Genomic DNA, 19,169 nt, shown 5'->3' with positions numbered 1-19,169 from the left:
ATAGAAAGGAAGAATGGAAGGAATATATACGCTGTAATGTGGATGTATCTGAAGCCTAACATCACGCAGCGACAGAACTGTGTATGTATATTTATAAATATAATATATACATGCACCAGAATGTGGTTGTGTGCGTGAAGAATGTTCCAACAATCCAAGCCCTTCAGGCTGAAGATAGAAAGTATTGTAATGGATATTTCCAAACATATAAACTACAAATTAACCTTTAAAACTGGCGTAAGATATTCGGCAACACCTAGTGCTCTGCCTTTTACTGCATTGATAACGTTTTGCATTTTGACGACTTTCGAATTTTACGTCTAAAGTCGACGTTAACCAGATATCGTCAGCTGTAACACCTCCCAACTGCACCTTAAGTAAAGAGTTACCAAGGGGAAACAACTTTAATTCAACGCGATGTTAAAAAGGCACAAAAGATAAAATCTCCAATTGGACAGAGGAAAACAAACGAATAAACTCATGTTCCATTAGATAAATATTGTTGAATGACATTTTGGTTTAGACTGTGTTTATTTACAGAAGTCATCGTGTAAAGAACAAAAAGAAAAGAAAAGAAAACAAAACAAAACAAATTAACATGAGATGTAGAGAATACGGCGACAAGCATTAGCTTATATAAAGCTATCTTCTCGTTGACAATAATATTTAATTTTGCATTCTGGTTGACGTCATTAATGAATTATGCATGCTATTGCAAACATTGAAACATGCTAATTAGGTATTAAAATAAAAATGTATGTACAATATTGTAACTATGTCAGACAGTAATTTATAGTCATTTATAACTGAAACATGTTACTGTTATCTTGCAATTCAACACATTAGGAAAAGTACAATCCCGTTGGCAATGATACGGGGGGGGGGGGGGAGTAGATTTTAAAAAAATTAATTTCAGATTTGGTGTATATATTTATAATCATCAAGTTAGCTTACCGGAGATATAACAGCTTAACATGAATATAAAAGTAGTGGTGAGGCAAATCTTGTGGTTGTAATTATGTACTAATTGACAGCCTTGAATGATATTTTATGGTAAGTTTAAATCAAATATTTTATCAAAATGATATGTAGAGAATAAAGCAAGAATTGTATTACGAGTCCCCTTTCGGCATGTTATTGATACGCCACATAAATCACATAAATTTTAATGAAACTTTACACACATATTCACCCTGAAATAGTTATGTAAGCATCTATGGGGTCATACAGGAATTAGCATTAACTCGCAGGAAAACGTGCGGGAGTCACTCTGTGGTCATGTTTGAGATCCTGTATTAAAACTTGTCGCAAATTTAACAAGGGAATAGTATTACAGAGTGGGAGGTATTTATGGGGTAACAAGTATGCATAGGGTTAAAAATGGTCATGGGATAAAACGTGTTTATGAGGTCAAACGGGAATGGTGATGCTAAAAGTTTTCTTTCAAATCCAGCATACCACATATACTATCCAGACACAAACCACAACAATCCAGCACCCCATTTCTGATTGCTGTCTAAACACACACACACACTACAATCCAACACCCACTTTATTACTATCCTAACATACACCACTACAATCCAGCACCTGCTTTTTATTTACTATATAAACACCACCCACCCCATTATAACGGAAAGGGTAGGAGTATTTAGACATGCACCCTATACTTACGTACACAGAAGCATACCATCACATGCAAGGGTACGAAGTGTTTATAGACACACTTTCAAAAACCATTATATATGAACACGCTATCACAAGAAGAGAAAAGCGGTAAAGGAGTTTTAGCTCTCAACAACACAGACATACAAAAACACCTACATGCGCAAAACATGCAACGCATTGTCTAATAAGATGGATTTGAGTATCTCATTTCTAGAGATTGTGTTGCCCTGAATAGGGTCGTTGTATCTTTTGCAACCACTCTCTTTAGTGTTTGTAGCTCCCGGATCAGACGCGACAGGCCGTGAATGTTTGCACTTATTTTTTCCCATTCTTCCTCCAACTTATTTTGGTGGGGACCAATGGCCTAAAACTAAGCTAGATGGCTTTCTTCTATCAGTCTTTGTTCTACTCAGGAATCTCATATGGATGGCAAAATCAGCGGAATATTTCCTGGATCTTCATCGAGTTTTTGTTCAGTCGTTGCAAGTCCCATTCTCTCTTCTCCTCCTCCTTTAGCCTCCTTTCCTCCGCCCAAGTCCTAGCGGTTTTCTCCTTCTCTTTATGCATCACAGCTCTAACGAATTCTTCAGCAATTCTCAGAGAGGTGATTTCCCTCTTCAGGTGATTGGTGTGGAGGTAGAACTCCAAGTCTTCGAACCAGACCCAGTAGGAGCTGTACTGTTTTCATCAAGAAAATGCCTTTCATCAGTTTTCCCACTTTACAACAGTCTGCTATTCTTCTTATGCACACAAGAAGACTATAAATGATGATGATGATGATGATGATGATGATGATGATGATGATGATGATGATGAAGATGATGACGACGACGACGATGCTTAAATTAAATTACAGACGTGTACGACTTTTTGGGATACGTACATCTGCTTACTGTAAGCACAGACTATTCGTCGAACTGGTGCGAGGCACCCCTCCAACGCTTTTGATGTGTGCGCTGCACACTTTTTAATTGAGCTTGTCGTGAAGAGACAACAAAGGAGAAGGAGCAGAAATGGTCTTTGTCGTTATATGCCTCTTATTGATCCAAGGTTGAGAATTTTGTACTTTTCCCAAAATGTAATGATGTTGTTTTGCACCTGAATATTGACTTTTTAATATCGTACTTACGGATGATTGCTTAGTAAGGTGATAACAGAAAAGAAAGAGTTATGTTGCGTATCGGATCATGCTCAGGTTGGCAATATAAACGTTCCTAAATTTTAAAGCAGCTGCACCTTTATGTTGGGTTCTTTTGTAGTTTTGATTTTGTTCACCCAGTGCCACTTTGTGTGGCTGGGCCCGATGATTTGGATTATTCACCACTTGGACCTATGGAGGGGGATTTCCGTCATAATTATATGCATGTATTTTAGTTATATGCATGTGTGTACTATTATTATATGCAGTGTATTACATTATTCTATTTTGTGTTTTCTGTTAATTCTATGAGATATACTCTGATTTGTATTCTATTTTGTGTTTTCTATGTGTGTAGGTTGCACATACTAGATGGTAGCATTACATGTGTTTCTTAGGTATGGTATGACAACATTGCAGCTTCGTGTCTTCAGATTCCGTGTGAATTATTCTGTTGCGTTTTTAATATAACACATATTATAATTCTTAATTGTGTCGTTTCAGCTCTACATTTTTTTCTTCTTCAACTGGTAGATTTTGATAACACACGTTGACATGCTGAAAGTTACAATATTGGGTAATGAAAGTTGCTAGTCGGCCGTTAACAAGACGCAAGCGCACGGTACGAGCCCCTGTGGAAGCAAAATGCAATATAGATTAATTATAGACTAATGTCCCTATGACAACAGAGGGCGCTGTGTTCAATAAAAATTGTGACACGGATTAAGTATAACACACATTCTAATCATGGGTGACTAAACTACAGATCAGACATGCATTGTCTCGAGGGAAACATAGCATTTTGTTTATTAATAGACAGTATAAATGCCTCCATCTCTTAGATTGTTTTTTATTTTTTTACTTTTTACTAAAGGTGAAGAATTTATAACTCTCTCTCTCTCTCTCTCTCTCTCTCTCTCTCTCTCTCTCTCTTATTGTAGCATGGCGGCTCGAGTGGCCAAGTGTTCTAAGGCGCACGCCTTTACGCATCACCAAGCTCGTAACAACAACAACATACTGTTGCCTTTCCATTTGTGTGAGTATGATCTCAGGGCCATATATTAGCAACAAAGGGCATTGCTGAAACGACAACAGCAGCAACAGTATTAATAAATTGCATTGGTTGGTCAAAAACGTGCTATTTTATTTCTTTAAGCTTCTGCTTGCCTTGCAATACAGCCATTTAACTTCAAGTATCAATGGTACTCTAAAACGTCCATTTCAAAGCAAACAATTCTTTCAATTCCCGTGGACTCATTACGTGAATAACTTCATAAAAGAGCATCATGTGATCTTAAAAAAATCTTAAGAACAAAAGCATTTTGAAAATATTTTTGACACAAAAATGTTTAATCGGTTGATGAATCTCAATGAACGCCTAGCAGTGTTTGTATAGTTTTCATTGTTTTTCACGGCTAAACGAGAAAGGAAGACTTTTTTTTAACTTCTTTTTCAGTACCATTACAATCATACAGATTCATAGATGTTTTACATTTAGCAAGACAGTTATTTCAAAAATGAATTTATTTATTTCTTAACGAAGTTTCATGTGGAAAATTCATCACTTCACAAAATAGTCTGCATGAACAAAACGATGCTTAAGCGAAGGGTGTTTCTCCACTAAGTATTTGACAACACCCGGGTGTTCTATAAATAAACAAACGAAAATAGAAAGCATAAACATGATAAAGAAACCAAAGATATCTGTATCTAAGACCTTGAAAAAGAGGGTTGGGTGGCATGGGGGAAGGGAGCGAAAGGCATTTGCGATCTTATAAGTAGTTATAACTACTTATCACAAAACAGCAGCTACCCAAAACACCATTTTTGTGTTATAATTGCGATTTATACGAAATGCATCAAACAATAAAAAACAAAATACAATTAAATAAGCTAAAATATATAATTAGTTCTAAGTAGTCTTGGTGTCAGCCTCGGCTAGTTGTGCAACTTCATTAGATCCGTATTGTTAATCATACTCGTTTTATTAAATATTTCCTTGTTTGAAATCGGAACCTACAAAATCGGTTGGCAAAGAGAAATATCCAACTTCCTTGAGGATTTAAAGGAACGCAAACATAAAACCTATACCTCTGTTATATGTATTTGCAATACCAATATAGGTTTGGTGAATTTCAGTAATATAAAATTTACAGACAGAACGTATGGATGGACAGATGGAGGAAATCATTAAATTTCCCGACACTAAAGCGTGTTCTACATCATGATATACGGGAGTATAACTATATCTGATGATTCCAATGAACAATCCCTTTCCCGATCAGCCCGCTTAGAGAATAAATAAATAAATGCATAAATAAATAAGTGTGTGTGTGTGTGTGTGTGTGTGCATTATACACTGATTACATTATAACAATTCGCATGATGCGAACATCTGTGTTGTAACTTTCATTGTTACATTGCATTGTGCTAACATCTTAGTTGTAACTTTCATTGTTACATTGCATTGTGCTATCATCTCAGTTGTAACTTTCATTGTTACATTATATTATGCTAACATCTTAGTTGTAACTTTCGTTGTTACACTGCATTGTCCTCTCATCGTAGTTGTAACTTTCATTGTTACATTGCATTGTGCTAACATTTTAGTTGTAGCTTCCATTGTTACATTGCATTATGCTAACATCTTAGTTGTAACTTGCATTGTTACATTGCATTGTGGTATCATCGTAGTTGTAACTTTCACTTCGTTACATTGTGATTTCTACAATGTTGTGTATTTGTACCGTTATGGCGATTACTGTGTAATCAAATAAACTGTTAGAATGCAATGAGTTGACATTAAAATGCAGTAATGTAATGTAGAATGTTGACGTGTGAGTGATGTGATGTGATGTGATTTGGATTTTTAACGTAGCTTTAACAATTTTTCAGTCATATCGCTACGATGTCTGCAGTGTGGCAGTTTACAGTGATGTCTAGCACGGGGGCATCGTGCCGCAGAAATGTAGCAAGATGTCCCATCCAGTCACATTATCCTGACACCAGGCCGACCAGTCCAATTGACGTGTGCAATATTTAAATAGACAAATTAAATATGATATTCCAATATCACGCATATGTCATATTTAGAATGAATTATTGTCATAATATTGCGAATACATGGTCTTAAACTAAGTAATGGAAAATAGCGAAATCAACAAGTTTTGTAATATTCAACAAATAATTTATTTCCCTTGAATACAAAAGTGAAAATTTAAAAAGAACATACTGTAGCGCTAATTAAATCCCCCAGAGACCAAGATATTGTATTACCAGTCCTAATGAATAAAGTTAAACGCCAGCGGTGTTCAAAATAAGATCCAACGATGAAAGGGTTTATGTGCCTGTTATCTCAAATGTATTAAAGTACCAGTAATTTGACGTGTGATAATGTGCAAACAGTCTTTTGATGAATCACAATTGTATAATCCAATATATCCTTGTTTTAATTCACTAGAAATCAAACTTAGTGTTTATGTCCAGAATATTATTGAGCACTTTGTAATTCTAGAGAATTAATAATTTGAAATAAATAGTTCTAACCCAAATCAAATACTGAACACAACAATAAGACTGATTCTGCTTCAAGATCTTACAGCATGAATACATAATATTTCCCAGTAAAATAAGATTGTAATCCCCTCTGTTTAACCTATATCGCAATTATCATTTTCCTTTTTTGAAGATAAAAAACTGAATGGAAACTTCCATTCTAGAAGATTCTGGTTCCAAAATAATAATACAGAACATGGTAAACACAATGTCTTTGACTCAGGCCAAGATAAATATGTTTACTTCTTTTGACAATGGTCAGATCATTTTAATTATTAAAGATAATATTAAGGCCACACTCATAGAGAAAATATTAGCTATTTGTTAGTTGTTAACAAAAAAAAAGAATGTTAAGCGGGCGCAATACAAATCTGGTCAGGTAGACAATGATCTTGATTTTAGACAAGGTCAGCTACAAAATACAATTTTGCATAACCCGTAGTATATAATGAATGCAAAAGTAAAAAACAATTCAAATTAAATGTACATAATACAGATGTCAAGACTCAATCTTGAGTATACACGGGAAATGGAAAATAGAATAATATAGAAAAGAAATATACAGCATATATAATAGAAAATTCTTCTGACTAACTCGTTTAACATATTTGGTGTTTTAAGTCCGATATTGGAACATTCCATTTATCACAAAGGAAGACAGGTTGTCAAACTGGACTGTCTCATTCAGCATTAGGGGTGTTTTATTGTGGATCTGGACTGTTTCATTCAGCAACAGCAGTGTTTTATATTTAATGTCGGAACATTCCATTTCAAAAGAACAGTATGATCAGTAATAAACTGGTCTGATCCGGAAAAAAATGGTATTCTCAGAAAAATTGTCTGAATCGGTCTGATCCAGAAAAAATAACCTTGTCTGATCGTGAATAAACTGGTCTCAACAGGAATCGGGAATAAACTAGTCTGATTCGGAACAGACCGAAGTAAACTGGTCTGGTGAGGAAAATACCTGTCTGTCAGTCAGTTAACTGGACTTGTCCGGATTAAAAATGTCTTATCATGAACTAACACTTCTGATCAGGAATAAACCCGTGTGATAAATAATTAACTGCTTTGTTCACGTATAAACCGGACTGATCGTGACTAAACATGGAAGATCCGAAATAAACCGGTATTTCCACTCCTCCTACCTCCACTCTCTACACCCCATCCTATATGTGTACGAGTCTAATCTAGAACACCAACGAATATTGATATTGAATGAGTGTGAATAAGCAAGAATACTATTACAGCTATTTAATTTGGGTGTGTAAGCTAGAACACCAACTAACACTGATACTGAATGTGTGTGAGTACGCTGGAACAACAACTAATACTGCTGTTTATATTTTACTTCTTAAATAATTACAGTGTCAATAAATGACTTCATCAGTTCCCTAAATCACCCTTTTTTATTTTTTATTTTTATTTTTTTATAACAAAAACAAATGCAACCGATTCCTCCAAACATCCATTTCAAAACAAAACAAAACAAAACAATACGAAAGATAAAAACATATTTTTACGAAGAAAACACAAATCGAATTCTGTAACAACTCTGGGCTATAGAAACGTTAATAATGACGCAAGTACTTCAATTGTGGTAATGCGAAATGTATACTGTAACCAAACTTTACAAAGCACAATTAATGGCACAAATCTAAAGTATGCGGCAGATTTTAGAGGGTGACTGAAATATCCCATGAATAACAGTAACACTGTCGATATAATGGTTTTTCATTGCAAATTTGTTAAGGAAAAAAATTATGGCCAAACTAGTTGTGTTTACAACAACAACAAAAATCACCCAAAAATCAGGACAAACATTTGTTTGAATCTCATGATTTCAAACATCAAATAAGTTATACTGCGATGTTTCAGGAAAGGGTGCCGATTTCACTTATCACAGTATCGTCAGTAATGATAGATTATTGTAGCAGATTGCAGGAGAAGAAATCGTTATAGGTGAAATACAAATCTGAATGAATGACATCGGTGAACATCGATCATCGTGTTTAAAATACATCTTTTGGGATCGATAAAGGATATATTTTACTGTATTTAACAATGTGCAAATGCACAGCTGTTGGTTCGAAGTATTAATGCAGCAGATTGTACAGCGATTTAACACTGGGATCAAAATGAAATACATACATACATACATACATACATACATACAGGAGCCCCGAGTGGCCGAGTGGTCTAAAGAGCTCTCCGTCACGGATCACTGCCATCTCACCTCTGTCTGCGTGGGTTCGAGTCTCGAACTCGACAAATGTGGATATGAGAGAAAGCTTGCCGGTAGCTTCTCGTGGGTCGGTGGTTCTTTCCGGGGTTTTCCCGGTTCTTCCTCCACCATTAATACTGGCCGCCATGTATAACCTATCTTGTGCTGAAAAATGGCGTTAAACCCTATAACAATAACAACATACATACATACATACATACATACATACATACATACCAGTTTGTTCCCGATCATTTGGACCAGCTAATTCACGATCAGACAAGTTTTTCTGGATGAGACCGATTCAGAGAGAGAGAGAGAGAGAGAGTTGTTGTTGTGTAGGGTTTAACGCCATTTTTCAGCACACGATAGGCTATACATGGCGGCCAGTATTAATGGTGGAGGAAGAACCCACGAGAAGCTACTGACAAGTTTTCTCACATACCCACATTGGCTGAATCCGAGACTCGAACCCACGCAGACAGAGGTGAGAAGGCAATGATCCGTAACGGAGAGCGCTTTAGACCACTCGGCCACTCTGAGAGAGAGAGAGAGAGAGAGAGAGAGAGAGAGAGAGAGAGAGAGAGATAATAGACGAAGTTATGTTATTATATAATAGATTATTGGTATACCAAATCTCCAATGTGTGGCTTTTAGGTAAATGTCTCTTTCCAATCCATGCTTAGTGTTAACAGGAGTGTGCAATGTTTGGAGTACATAAACTGAAGAGAAATGGTGACTTGAAGAGTCCGGATTTGTTAGATCAAAGTTGTCATTTTCATAATGTCAGCTTTTATTTCAGAGCTTTTATTAAGTAGTGTTGTGTTGGCCTAGACCTAGAAAAAAGTGGAAGGTGGCTTAGGATTTAAAGAAAATATGTGTTGGCCTTTGATTCAACACCAAATATAGTGGGTTAGCATATTTTTGTGTAAACAAAAAATGTTGACCCCCCCCCCCACTCCTCTCTCTCTTCTTCTTCTTCTCGGCCCATACTACCTTGATCTTCTTTACGTCTTCTTTCATCACTTCTCTGACGAATTACTTTGCTGTTTTCAAGGAGGTCGTCTAAGCCTTTAGATGGCGTTTGTTTGGGTAACACGCCAGGTAGTTAAACTGGCCTGAGGGGTTCTCCATTCCTTTCTCTCAAACTGAGGGCTTCTATCACTTTTCCCGCTCAGTAGTGCTAAGTTCACATTTTTCTTCTTATGTCTGGGCATAATCAACAATAAATGACGAGATCAATGGTGACTATTTTTTATTAAATTTACGTCGTTAGTCGCCATTCGACCATGTACGACAAGGACTGGCGAACATAGTGTATGCATGCTTTTAAAGCGGCCATGAAGGAGAATGTTCATATGTGTAGTAGACAACCCATTCGACCATGGCGAACTTAATGTGGACATGCATTTAACAGCGGACGTGAAGAGAAACGTTCAAATGCGTAGTTGACAAATCATTCGACCATGCACTTCTTGGACTGGCGAAGTTAAAGTTTGCATTCTGTATGCGCGGTCGTGAAGGAAAACATCCGTATGTGTAGCACACGCTACAAGTCATTCGATCATGCACGACTAGGACTGGTGAACATAAAGTTTGCATGTTTTAAGCGCGGTTGTGAAGGAAAACGCGATACAAGTCAAAAGAAATTGCACGGATCCTGAAATATAATATTTTCTTAGGTTTAACAGTAGACAAGAGTAAAGGAGTGTTGATACGTACACAATATACCCCAAAGCATGATATTACAACAGGGTAGAGTGGTTGAACTTTAATGGTTTTGTGAAATACAAAGACATGTACAAACTAGAAACATAAGGATGTTTAATGAGTAATTTAAATCAAGGAGACAAAAATATCGAAATGGAGTATGACCAGTTCAAAACACCACATTTCGTCACACATGATCTACAACGGATATGTGTGTGTTTGTGATGGTAAAAGTAATCTAATGCCTGTCCTTAAGTGTGTGTGTGTGTGTCTTTCTTTCTATCCTGTTGATCGTTTCTCTTCCCACACCCCACGTACAATAGTGTATAAGTGCCACACCCCACGTACAATAGTGTATAAGTGTATATCTGCCGGAGCCTACTTACCCGCTGGTTGGTAAATGACTATGTGTTGGTCACTCAAAAACTGCGTAATGGATAGCTGTTGTTGTTGTAGGGTTTAACGCCATTTTTCAGCACACGATAGGCTATACACGGCGGCCAGTATTAATGGTGGAGGAAGAACCCGGGAAAACCCATGAAAGAACCATAGACCCACGAGAAGCTTACTGGCAAGCTTTCTCACATACCCACATTAGCCGAATCGGAGACTCCAACCCACGCAGAGGTGAAATGGCAGTGATCCGTAACGGAGAGCGCTTTAGACCACTCGACCACTCGGGGCCCCAATGGATAGTAAATGAGGGTTGTTGATAATAAGTGTGATGACGATGGATAGACCATGATAGGTTTGTTGGATAGTACAGCACGTTGCATTAGTCACTTCAAATGATGTGTTGGATAATATATGTGGTTTTAACATTATATATCCCATCTTGTACTCAACAAGTTCCATCATGTTAAACCTTTCGACATTTGTGACATAGGACTTCCAATCTTAACCTCAGAGCAATACATCATGGGAATCATATGAGAAGAAAATGATTTAACGTATAATTCCCTATCTTGATCCCAGAATAGCACAATATACTTCTTATATGTACAGGCGGACAAGTAAGTAGGTATGCACAGTCGAAGCTCGCCAGCAAACGTGAAGAATTACAAATAAAATAAAATTATCGCTGGCCAATGCTAAATACGTACATGATATAAATATTGACTAGGCATGTCACTATGCCACTCAGTCATTTTATTTATTGTAAATCCTCGGCCACCCTTCGAAATTCTGTTGGAAAAAACCCTGGAACAAACAACCAAAATATTCTGGGGGATATAGCTATCGTGGTGTATAAATCAATCCTGGTGTATATAGCTATCCTGGTGTATAATGCAATCCTGGTCTATGTAGCTATCATGGTGTATATAGCAATCATGGTGTATATAGCAATCCTGGTGTATATAGCTATCCTGGTGCATATAGCTATCATGGTGTATATAGCTATCCTGACGTATATAGCAATCCTGGTATATATAGCAATCGTAGTGTATATAGCAATCCTGGTGTACATAGCTATCATGGTGTGTATAGCTATCCTGACGTATATAGCAATCCTGGTGTATATAGCAATCCTAGTGTATATAGCAATCCTGGTGTACATAGCTATCATGGTGTATATAGCTATCCTGGTGTATATAGCAATCCTGGAGTAAATAGCTATCATGGTGTATATAATTATCATGGTGTATATAGCAATCCTGGTGCATATAGCTATCATAGTGTATATAGCTATCCTGGTGTATATAGCTATCATTGTGTATAAAGCTATCCTGTTGTAAATAGCAATCCTGGTGTATATAGCAATCCTAGTGTATATAGCAATCCTGGTGTATATAGCTATCATTGTGTATAAAGCTATCCTGTTGTAAATAGCAATCTTGGTGTAAATAGCAATCCTGGTGTATATAGCAATCCTGGTGTATATAGCTATCCTGGTGTATATAACTATCCTGGTGTATATAGCTATCATGGTGTATATAGCTATCCTGATGTATATAGCTATCCTGTTGTATATAGCTATCCTTGTGTAAAAAGCTATCATGGTGTATATAGCAATCCTGGTGCATATAGCTATCATGGTGTATATAGCAATCCTGGTGTATATAGCTATCATGGTGCATATAACTATCCTGGTGTATATAGCAATCCTGGTGTATATATCTATCCTTGTGTATAAAGCTATCATGGTGTATATAGCAATCCTAGTGCATATAGCTATCATGGTGCATATAACTATCCTGGTGTATATAGCAATCCTGGTGTATATAGAAATCCTGGTGTATATAGCTATCCTGGTGTATATAGCTATCCTTATGTATAAAGGTATCATGGTGTATATAGCTATCATGGTGTATATAGCAATCCTGGTGCATATGGCTATCATAGTGTATATAGCTATCCAGGTGTATAAAGCTATCATGGTGTATATAGCTATCCTGGTGTATATAGCAATCCTGGTGTATATAGCTATCATGGTGCATATGACTATCCTGGTGTATATAGCAATCCTGGTGTATATAGCTATCCTGGTATATATAGCAATCCTGGTGTATATAGCTATCCTGGTGTATATAGCAATTCTGGTGTATATAGCTATCATGGTGCATATAACTATCCTGGTGTATATAGCTATCCTGGTGTATATAGCAATCCTGGTGTATAAAGCTATCCTGGTGTATATAGCAATCTTGGTGTATATAGCAATCCTGGTGTATAAAGCAATCCTGGTGCATATAGCTATCATGGTGCATATAGCTATCCTGGTGCATATAATTATCCTGGTGCATATAGCTATCGTGGTGTATATAGCAATCCTGGTGTATAAAGCTATCCTGGTGTATATAGCAATCCTGGTGTATATAGCTATCATGGTGCATATAGCTATCCTGGTGTATATAGCCATCCTGGTGTATATAGCCATCCTTGTGTATATAGCAATCCTGGTGTAGAAAATGGCCCTTGTTTCAGATTGTATGACATGGAAAATATTCTATTATAGACAGGTGACATAAATTGTAGGTACAGATTTAGGCAATCAAATAACCATGTAACAAACCATAAATCGCCCTACACCTGATAAATGGGAATATGAGAGAGAGAGAGAGAGAGAGAGAGAGAGAGAGTGGTATTGATGGGTACTAATTTCTAGTATCGATTTAAGTAATAAGAAAGTGTTTTATGTCAAACATGTTTTAGAGTTTTATTATTCAATCATCTTTTTTGTTGTAATTTTGATTCAAATAGTTACAATAGATTTTTAAAAAATTGCAATTAAATTAATATAGTGTTTTGATAAAAGGCACTTTTGTTTCAAGAAAAACAAAATGTTGTATATCACGAATAATTTACAGGTTCTTTTAATAATTGTGAAGATGCACAAAGATGGGAAAAATAAATGTAAAGACACACAAAAACAGAAAATGTTAAGCCAAAGAGATTTTAAAATATTTAATGTTGATAAATAATTTATAGAATTAAATATATGAAAAATCTATGTTTTTATTGTCTATGTGTTGATCATGTTTTATTTTATGAATGTCCATTTGCTGCCAACATTGTAATAACTGATGACAAATATTCAGAAATATTGTTTTTCTCAGAAAGTTAAATTTTCTTATCATTAGTTGTAATATATTTATCTCATGTTATAATAACTCAGGAAGTATATATTTTTAGCATACATTTTGAATTTGTTTAGGATCTCAAGATCTGATCGATTCTCATATTGTAATAAAGAAAGACTCATTTTCCACTTTTGTAGATTTGTAGATTTTAATAGAGTCTTTGATAATGTATAGAATTTTTAAAACTTTAGAAATTTCGCCACTCACTATTTAAACTTTATATTAATACACCATAATGGATGTAATGTAAATAGAGACAAAAATGGATTATTTACCATAATTCATTACAACACTGAATGCAAATAACACCCCCCGCAACAACAAAAAAAAACCTGATCAACACATATAAAATACAGATATGTATGATTCTCGTATATTTAAATTTTTTAAATACATTTTGTATCAACATTCAGTATATTTCAGCATTGACATATAAACCGACTTCGCACTATCCTCGCCCGTTCGCTCGTCTTTGCGATGTTTAGTAGGACTGTAATTTACTGTAGCGCCACCACCGTCTTAAGCGTTTTGTTGCTGTATCAACGTCGAACATCTCATTTGAAAATGGAAGTTGACAAACAACCAGTGGACAAAATTGACATGTCTCTAGGTAAAGTGGAAGAACGTTATAAGTGCACGGCAACAATTGAATGTGTTTAATATGTTTCAGTCATTAAGGTAACAAGTAAGTTGCAAAGTGAAGTGTCCCCATATATCGATACTACTACTATTACTACAGTACAGCACACAGTTCCTCGACGCAAGCATGATGTTGAGACCCACCCCCCATAATCATAACGAAAAAAAATTATACGGAGTGACAAAAATACCTTAGATTACCCTCATCACCCGTTCTGACATAGGACCCTCTCTATCATACTGTATAAGAGAGAAGGTACGTAACTTCCAAATATTTGGTTCCACCCATGACCCTCGATTTCCTTATGTTATTTCTGTCTTTAAAAGGCACACGACCATAATATATATCTTGTTTTACTCCGGAGATATTTTTCTATTCATCAAGCCATCATTGACTTTTCTGCGTTGTACCAAACTGAAGTTACGGGCTCCAAAAAGTGCGACTTTTACCTGCCAGGACAACCAGTGAAAAGAGCTACATATACCATGTTTGCGACTTTACGATACAACCCTTCTTTAATTACAGAACAGTGGAAGATGCAAAAGTAAGTTTTTACGTACCATTAACTCTATTCAACTTTAGGAATCCAGTTCCATGGAAGAATTAGACATAGTCTTCTACACAATACATACATCACATACAAGTGACTCTCATTTTCAAAACATGTACACTATGGGGCACACACATGACCAGTGAAATAAGATTGGCTCAAAAGGTTATGCTTAAATAACATACATGCATCAGAGAACAGTTTCACGATGTAGATTATTTGTACCCAGGCAAAAATAGGTAATAACATGATTGCATTATGTTAAAAATCATTTGAATGTGTTAAATGAGAATTTATATCATAGTGTCACAAACATGGTATATGTAGTTATTTTCACTGGTTGTCACCTGAGCGCAATGTTGTACCGGTGGGCAAAATTCTTGAAATTCACATGTTTTGGAGCACGTAACTTCAGTTTGGTCATGGTGTAATGCAGGGAAGTCAGTGATGGCTTGATGAATAGAAAAATATCTCAGGGGTAAAACAAGCCATAGAGTATGGCTGTGTGCCTTTAAAGATGGAAATAGCAGAAGGAAATTGAGGGTCATGGGTGGAACCAAGTATTTAGAAGTTATGTACCTTCTCTCTTATATAGTATGATAGTTAGGGTCCTGTGTCAGAACAGGTCATGGGGGTAATCTAAGGTATTTTTGTTACCCTGTATGATTTGTTTTCCTTCAGATTATTATTTTTTTCTTTCTCAACATCTAGCTCTTGTCGAGCACCAGTGGTACATCATGGTATAGTCTACCACTATATGAAAAAGTGATTTTTAAATGTCAGCATGAAGACCCACTCCATGACCTTCTTGAACCTGTAACCCAGAAAATCCTATTTACTATGTATCTTTTAGAATCATACAAATAAATACATTTTTTTGCCAGCTCAAGTTTCCGGTCTTTGATGGGTCATGGTAACATTGCGTAAGAGTGTAACACTAGTAAGTCTGCAGGAATCTTTAGACATCAAATACATGGCTGTAGTAATATTTCCAGAACAGTAGATTATAGCTTATATGTGACTTTATAGATGGGGCTTAGCAAACTTGACAGTGAATGTAATGCTGAAAATAAAGGTTAATTCGGCAGATTAGATTTATTAGATGGTTGTCCAAGAGTTATGCATTGGTACGTTACTGTATTTTGAATAGATATGTGTAGCTTTTCAGTCTTTTGGCAATTCTGAAGCGATAAAAGATGAGGGACAACAGTCGAATTGAGCTGAGGCTGTGGTCATTCTTGCACTTATTGTGTTCATTTATAATACCGATAAGGTGATTTCGTGTTGTCAGAGATTTCATCGTACTTTGTTGATAAAATGTCAGACTCCTGTGGTTTATACAGCAGCGTCCAGTTGGTTTGAAACGTTGGTAAGATGGCAATCTTAGAGGCCACCTGGTGACAATCACATTAGATACTTTAAATTCATTAATTAAATGACTAATTTGTGTGCATTTTTTATATCATAGATGCATTTAATTTTTTTAATTGTAGGTATAGTTCCACAATGTAAAACATGTCCCTGAGAAATACTCCAATACTCTATTCTCACAGCAAATAGGGATTTCCTGATTAATTTTGAACACATGCCATCTAGCGCAGGTTTTAAAAGAGTTGTCACCATAAATAATCGCTAGCCTCAATATTTTGTCGCCAATTTTCAAAAAATGTCACCATTTTCTTAGTATGGTACTCTCCTTTTATCTCAAAATCCTCGGGACCAAGATAATATTGTCGACGTAAGCAGATGTTTAGATAAGTGGGGGGGGGGGCTGAAAATGAATTGAAATGATTCATACAAGTGAAATTTTTAAGAGATTACCTGTGTCAGTGACTAGGATTTATGCAGAGAGAAAAAAAGGAAATTTTGATTAAATGAAGACAGCTAGTCTGAAATACATTTGTATATTGACAACTTACATTTGTGTAGTACACTCCACAACGTGTTAAATAATATACATGCATATGAAAAATCCAGGACGTCGTGTATTCGATTATGTGTTAGAAAATTCATGTATCAGTCAAATCACATTAGAAGACAACAACTAAAATGTATATATATAAAAAACAGTTGTCTTAGTTTGATCTATATCCCATTGTCAACAGACATGTTTCCCAAAACAATTCACTCTGGTATTTATTGTCCTAGTAGCAAGTGGCTGTATAGTTGTTTATATGCTACATGTACATGTACTTAAATTGGCCTAGATTTTAGTCAGTCAGAGACAACTACCATAATGCCAAGGCTGCTAAAAGGATGAGACTATTAACAGGGAAATGAAAACATGAACAAATTAAAAAGTTTCACATTCTTGCAAGATGTCCCACCTTCGTTTAAGTTGATGACCAGATATATATTGTTTCAAAATATTGGAACTTTAATTTGGGTTTTAAACTGCCATTGGTAGTGATCGTAAGCATGAACTTTTTTGTTGCAAACAGGAAACTTTCATGGCACAATAAATATGTTCCAGTCACTATGTAAAAGGAAATAATGCTTTTATTTAAGTTTGTTGCAGACATTCTTTGAGCAAAGGTTTTTGACTTGCTTTGATGAAGGTTTGTTGAAGGTGCCACTAAAGGTGGTCTTTGAAGTACCAAACAATTGCCAGTTATTGCTGCAGCAACATCAAATAATTGTAAAACATTGACAGAAACAGAACTTTTTACATTTGCTTACTATATATACAGAATGATTGATGCTTCAGAGTTAATCAGTTTTCTTTTGAAGTGTGAGTTGTCTGTTATTTCGGGTTGAAATGATAACACTTGCTTGTCAATTGTGGGATTTATTATGAGATGAAATGGTACGGAATAAACCTTACCCGACTCAAAGGTTATAATTTTTCCAAATTATATTCAATTCCTGGTCTTTCACTTGCGTGGCAGACAAGTGCTCTACATCTTCACAACTTGTACTAACTGAGTTGTTGTCTGTCTCAAGAACTAGAATAGGAATGCCAGAATCTTTTGTTAGTTTGGTGGGGAATTGATTTTAATACTCGTTAAGCATGGGAATCATGCATCACGATTGATCGCTCTCTCACTCACTCATGACAAACACGCACATTGGTACATGACATGAGTCCTGGGTCACAGAAATTTCAGCAAAACTATTTTTTCTGGTTAATTTTTCAAACAGGAAACAATTGCCATCATCTGGTATATTGTAGTCATTCCTGTTCCTGCCTTCAGAGGTGGTCAAATGTAGCTAGTCAGGTAGCATGACTATTTGGGCTACATTACAGCACAGACTACTAACGCCAGACATCAGCATAAGCAGATTATGAAACAAAAATGCTGTGTTAGGGTGGTTTATCAATATGAACAGAGGATTTCTTTATGTAACAGTAGATTCTAGTGAAATATTATATCAAAATTTGTGGCATCCTGTCATAGTGCCTTTGAATTTCATAACTCCCAACTCAAGATTGTATATACAATTTCTAATAGTCAAATATGTTGTCACCAGAAGGTTTGCCAGATGGATTATTTTGTCACCAATAAGGGAAAAAAATCACAATTTGCAACATTGTTGAAGCCCAGTGCAATCTCTTCTAGTGGTTGTAGCCAGTCAGTATGCAAATCTGTCAGAGCACAACTTTCTCCAAAATCTGTCAGACCACAACTTCCTCCATACATCAACAGTTTTGATAAGTCTACATTGGAAAACAAGGAACATTACTTTTATTTGTAAAGTGCATGCAATTCCACTGATCAACATAACATGTATACAGAACTCCTGTTGAACTTACCATACCCAATTTGGCTTCGATTATAAAATATACTCAGTATATTGTCCATTGTGTGATGATTATAGGTCATATACAGATGGTGACATACATGTCCTTACAAGGTTAAGCTAGGAATTTCATACCATGGTAGTAAAAATGGACCAAATTGACAAAATGTTGCTTATGGTCATACTTAATATATATATTAAAGAAACGATAACAGTTAAAGTTTTTTTTTTAAATCAGTAATATCTTAATAATATTAATAATAGATTCTTTTATATATTTATATCTTTTACATACATTGCCTTTAAAATTCATATAAAGTTAATAATATTTGTTGTAATTTGTGATGTTGTTATTCATGGAT

The 19,169-nt window shown here is 35.7% G+C and overlaps 2 protein-coding genes across 2 annotated transcripts in view; one reads left to right on the top strand and one right to left on the bottom strand.

Annotated features, from left to right (window-relative positions):
* LOC149799395 (ubiquitin-like-conjugating enzyme ATG3) overlaps positions 1-387 on the bottom strand; it is a 41,961-nt gene extending 41,574 nt beyond the window's left edge. The window contains exon 1 of the mRNA XM_089958734.1: positions 225-387. Within this exon, the coding sequence (XP_089814860.1) occupies positions 225-296 (72 nt within the window). The 5' untranslated portion in view covers positions 297-387. The remainder of the gene's footprint in view (positions 1-224) is intronic.
* A 13,421-nt stretch (positions 388-13,808) lies between these two features.
* Positions 13,809-19,169, top strand: part of LOC149799394 (uncharacterized) — a 41,179-nt gene continuing 35,818 nt past the window's right edge. The window contains exon 1 of the mRNA XM_089958732.1: positions 13,809-14,486. Within this exon, the coding sequence (XP_089814858.1) occupies positions 14,354-14,486 (133 nt within the window). The 5' untranslated portion in view covers positions 13,809-14,353. The remainder of the gene's footprint in view (positions 14,487-19,169) is intronic.

This window comes from Sinohyriopsis cumingii, chromosome 5 (genome assembly GCF_028554795.1).
Source record: "Sinohyriopsis cumingii isolate HCF-2022 chromosome 5, ASM2855479v2, whole genome shotgun sequence".
NCBI lineage: Eukaryota > Metazoa > Mollusca > Bivalvia > Unionida > Unionidae > Sinohyriopsis > Sinohyriopsis cumingii.
This window is presented reverse-complemented; position numbering and strand designations above follow the sequence as displayed.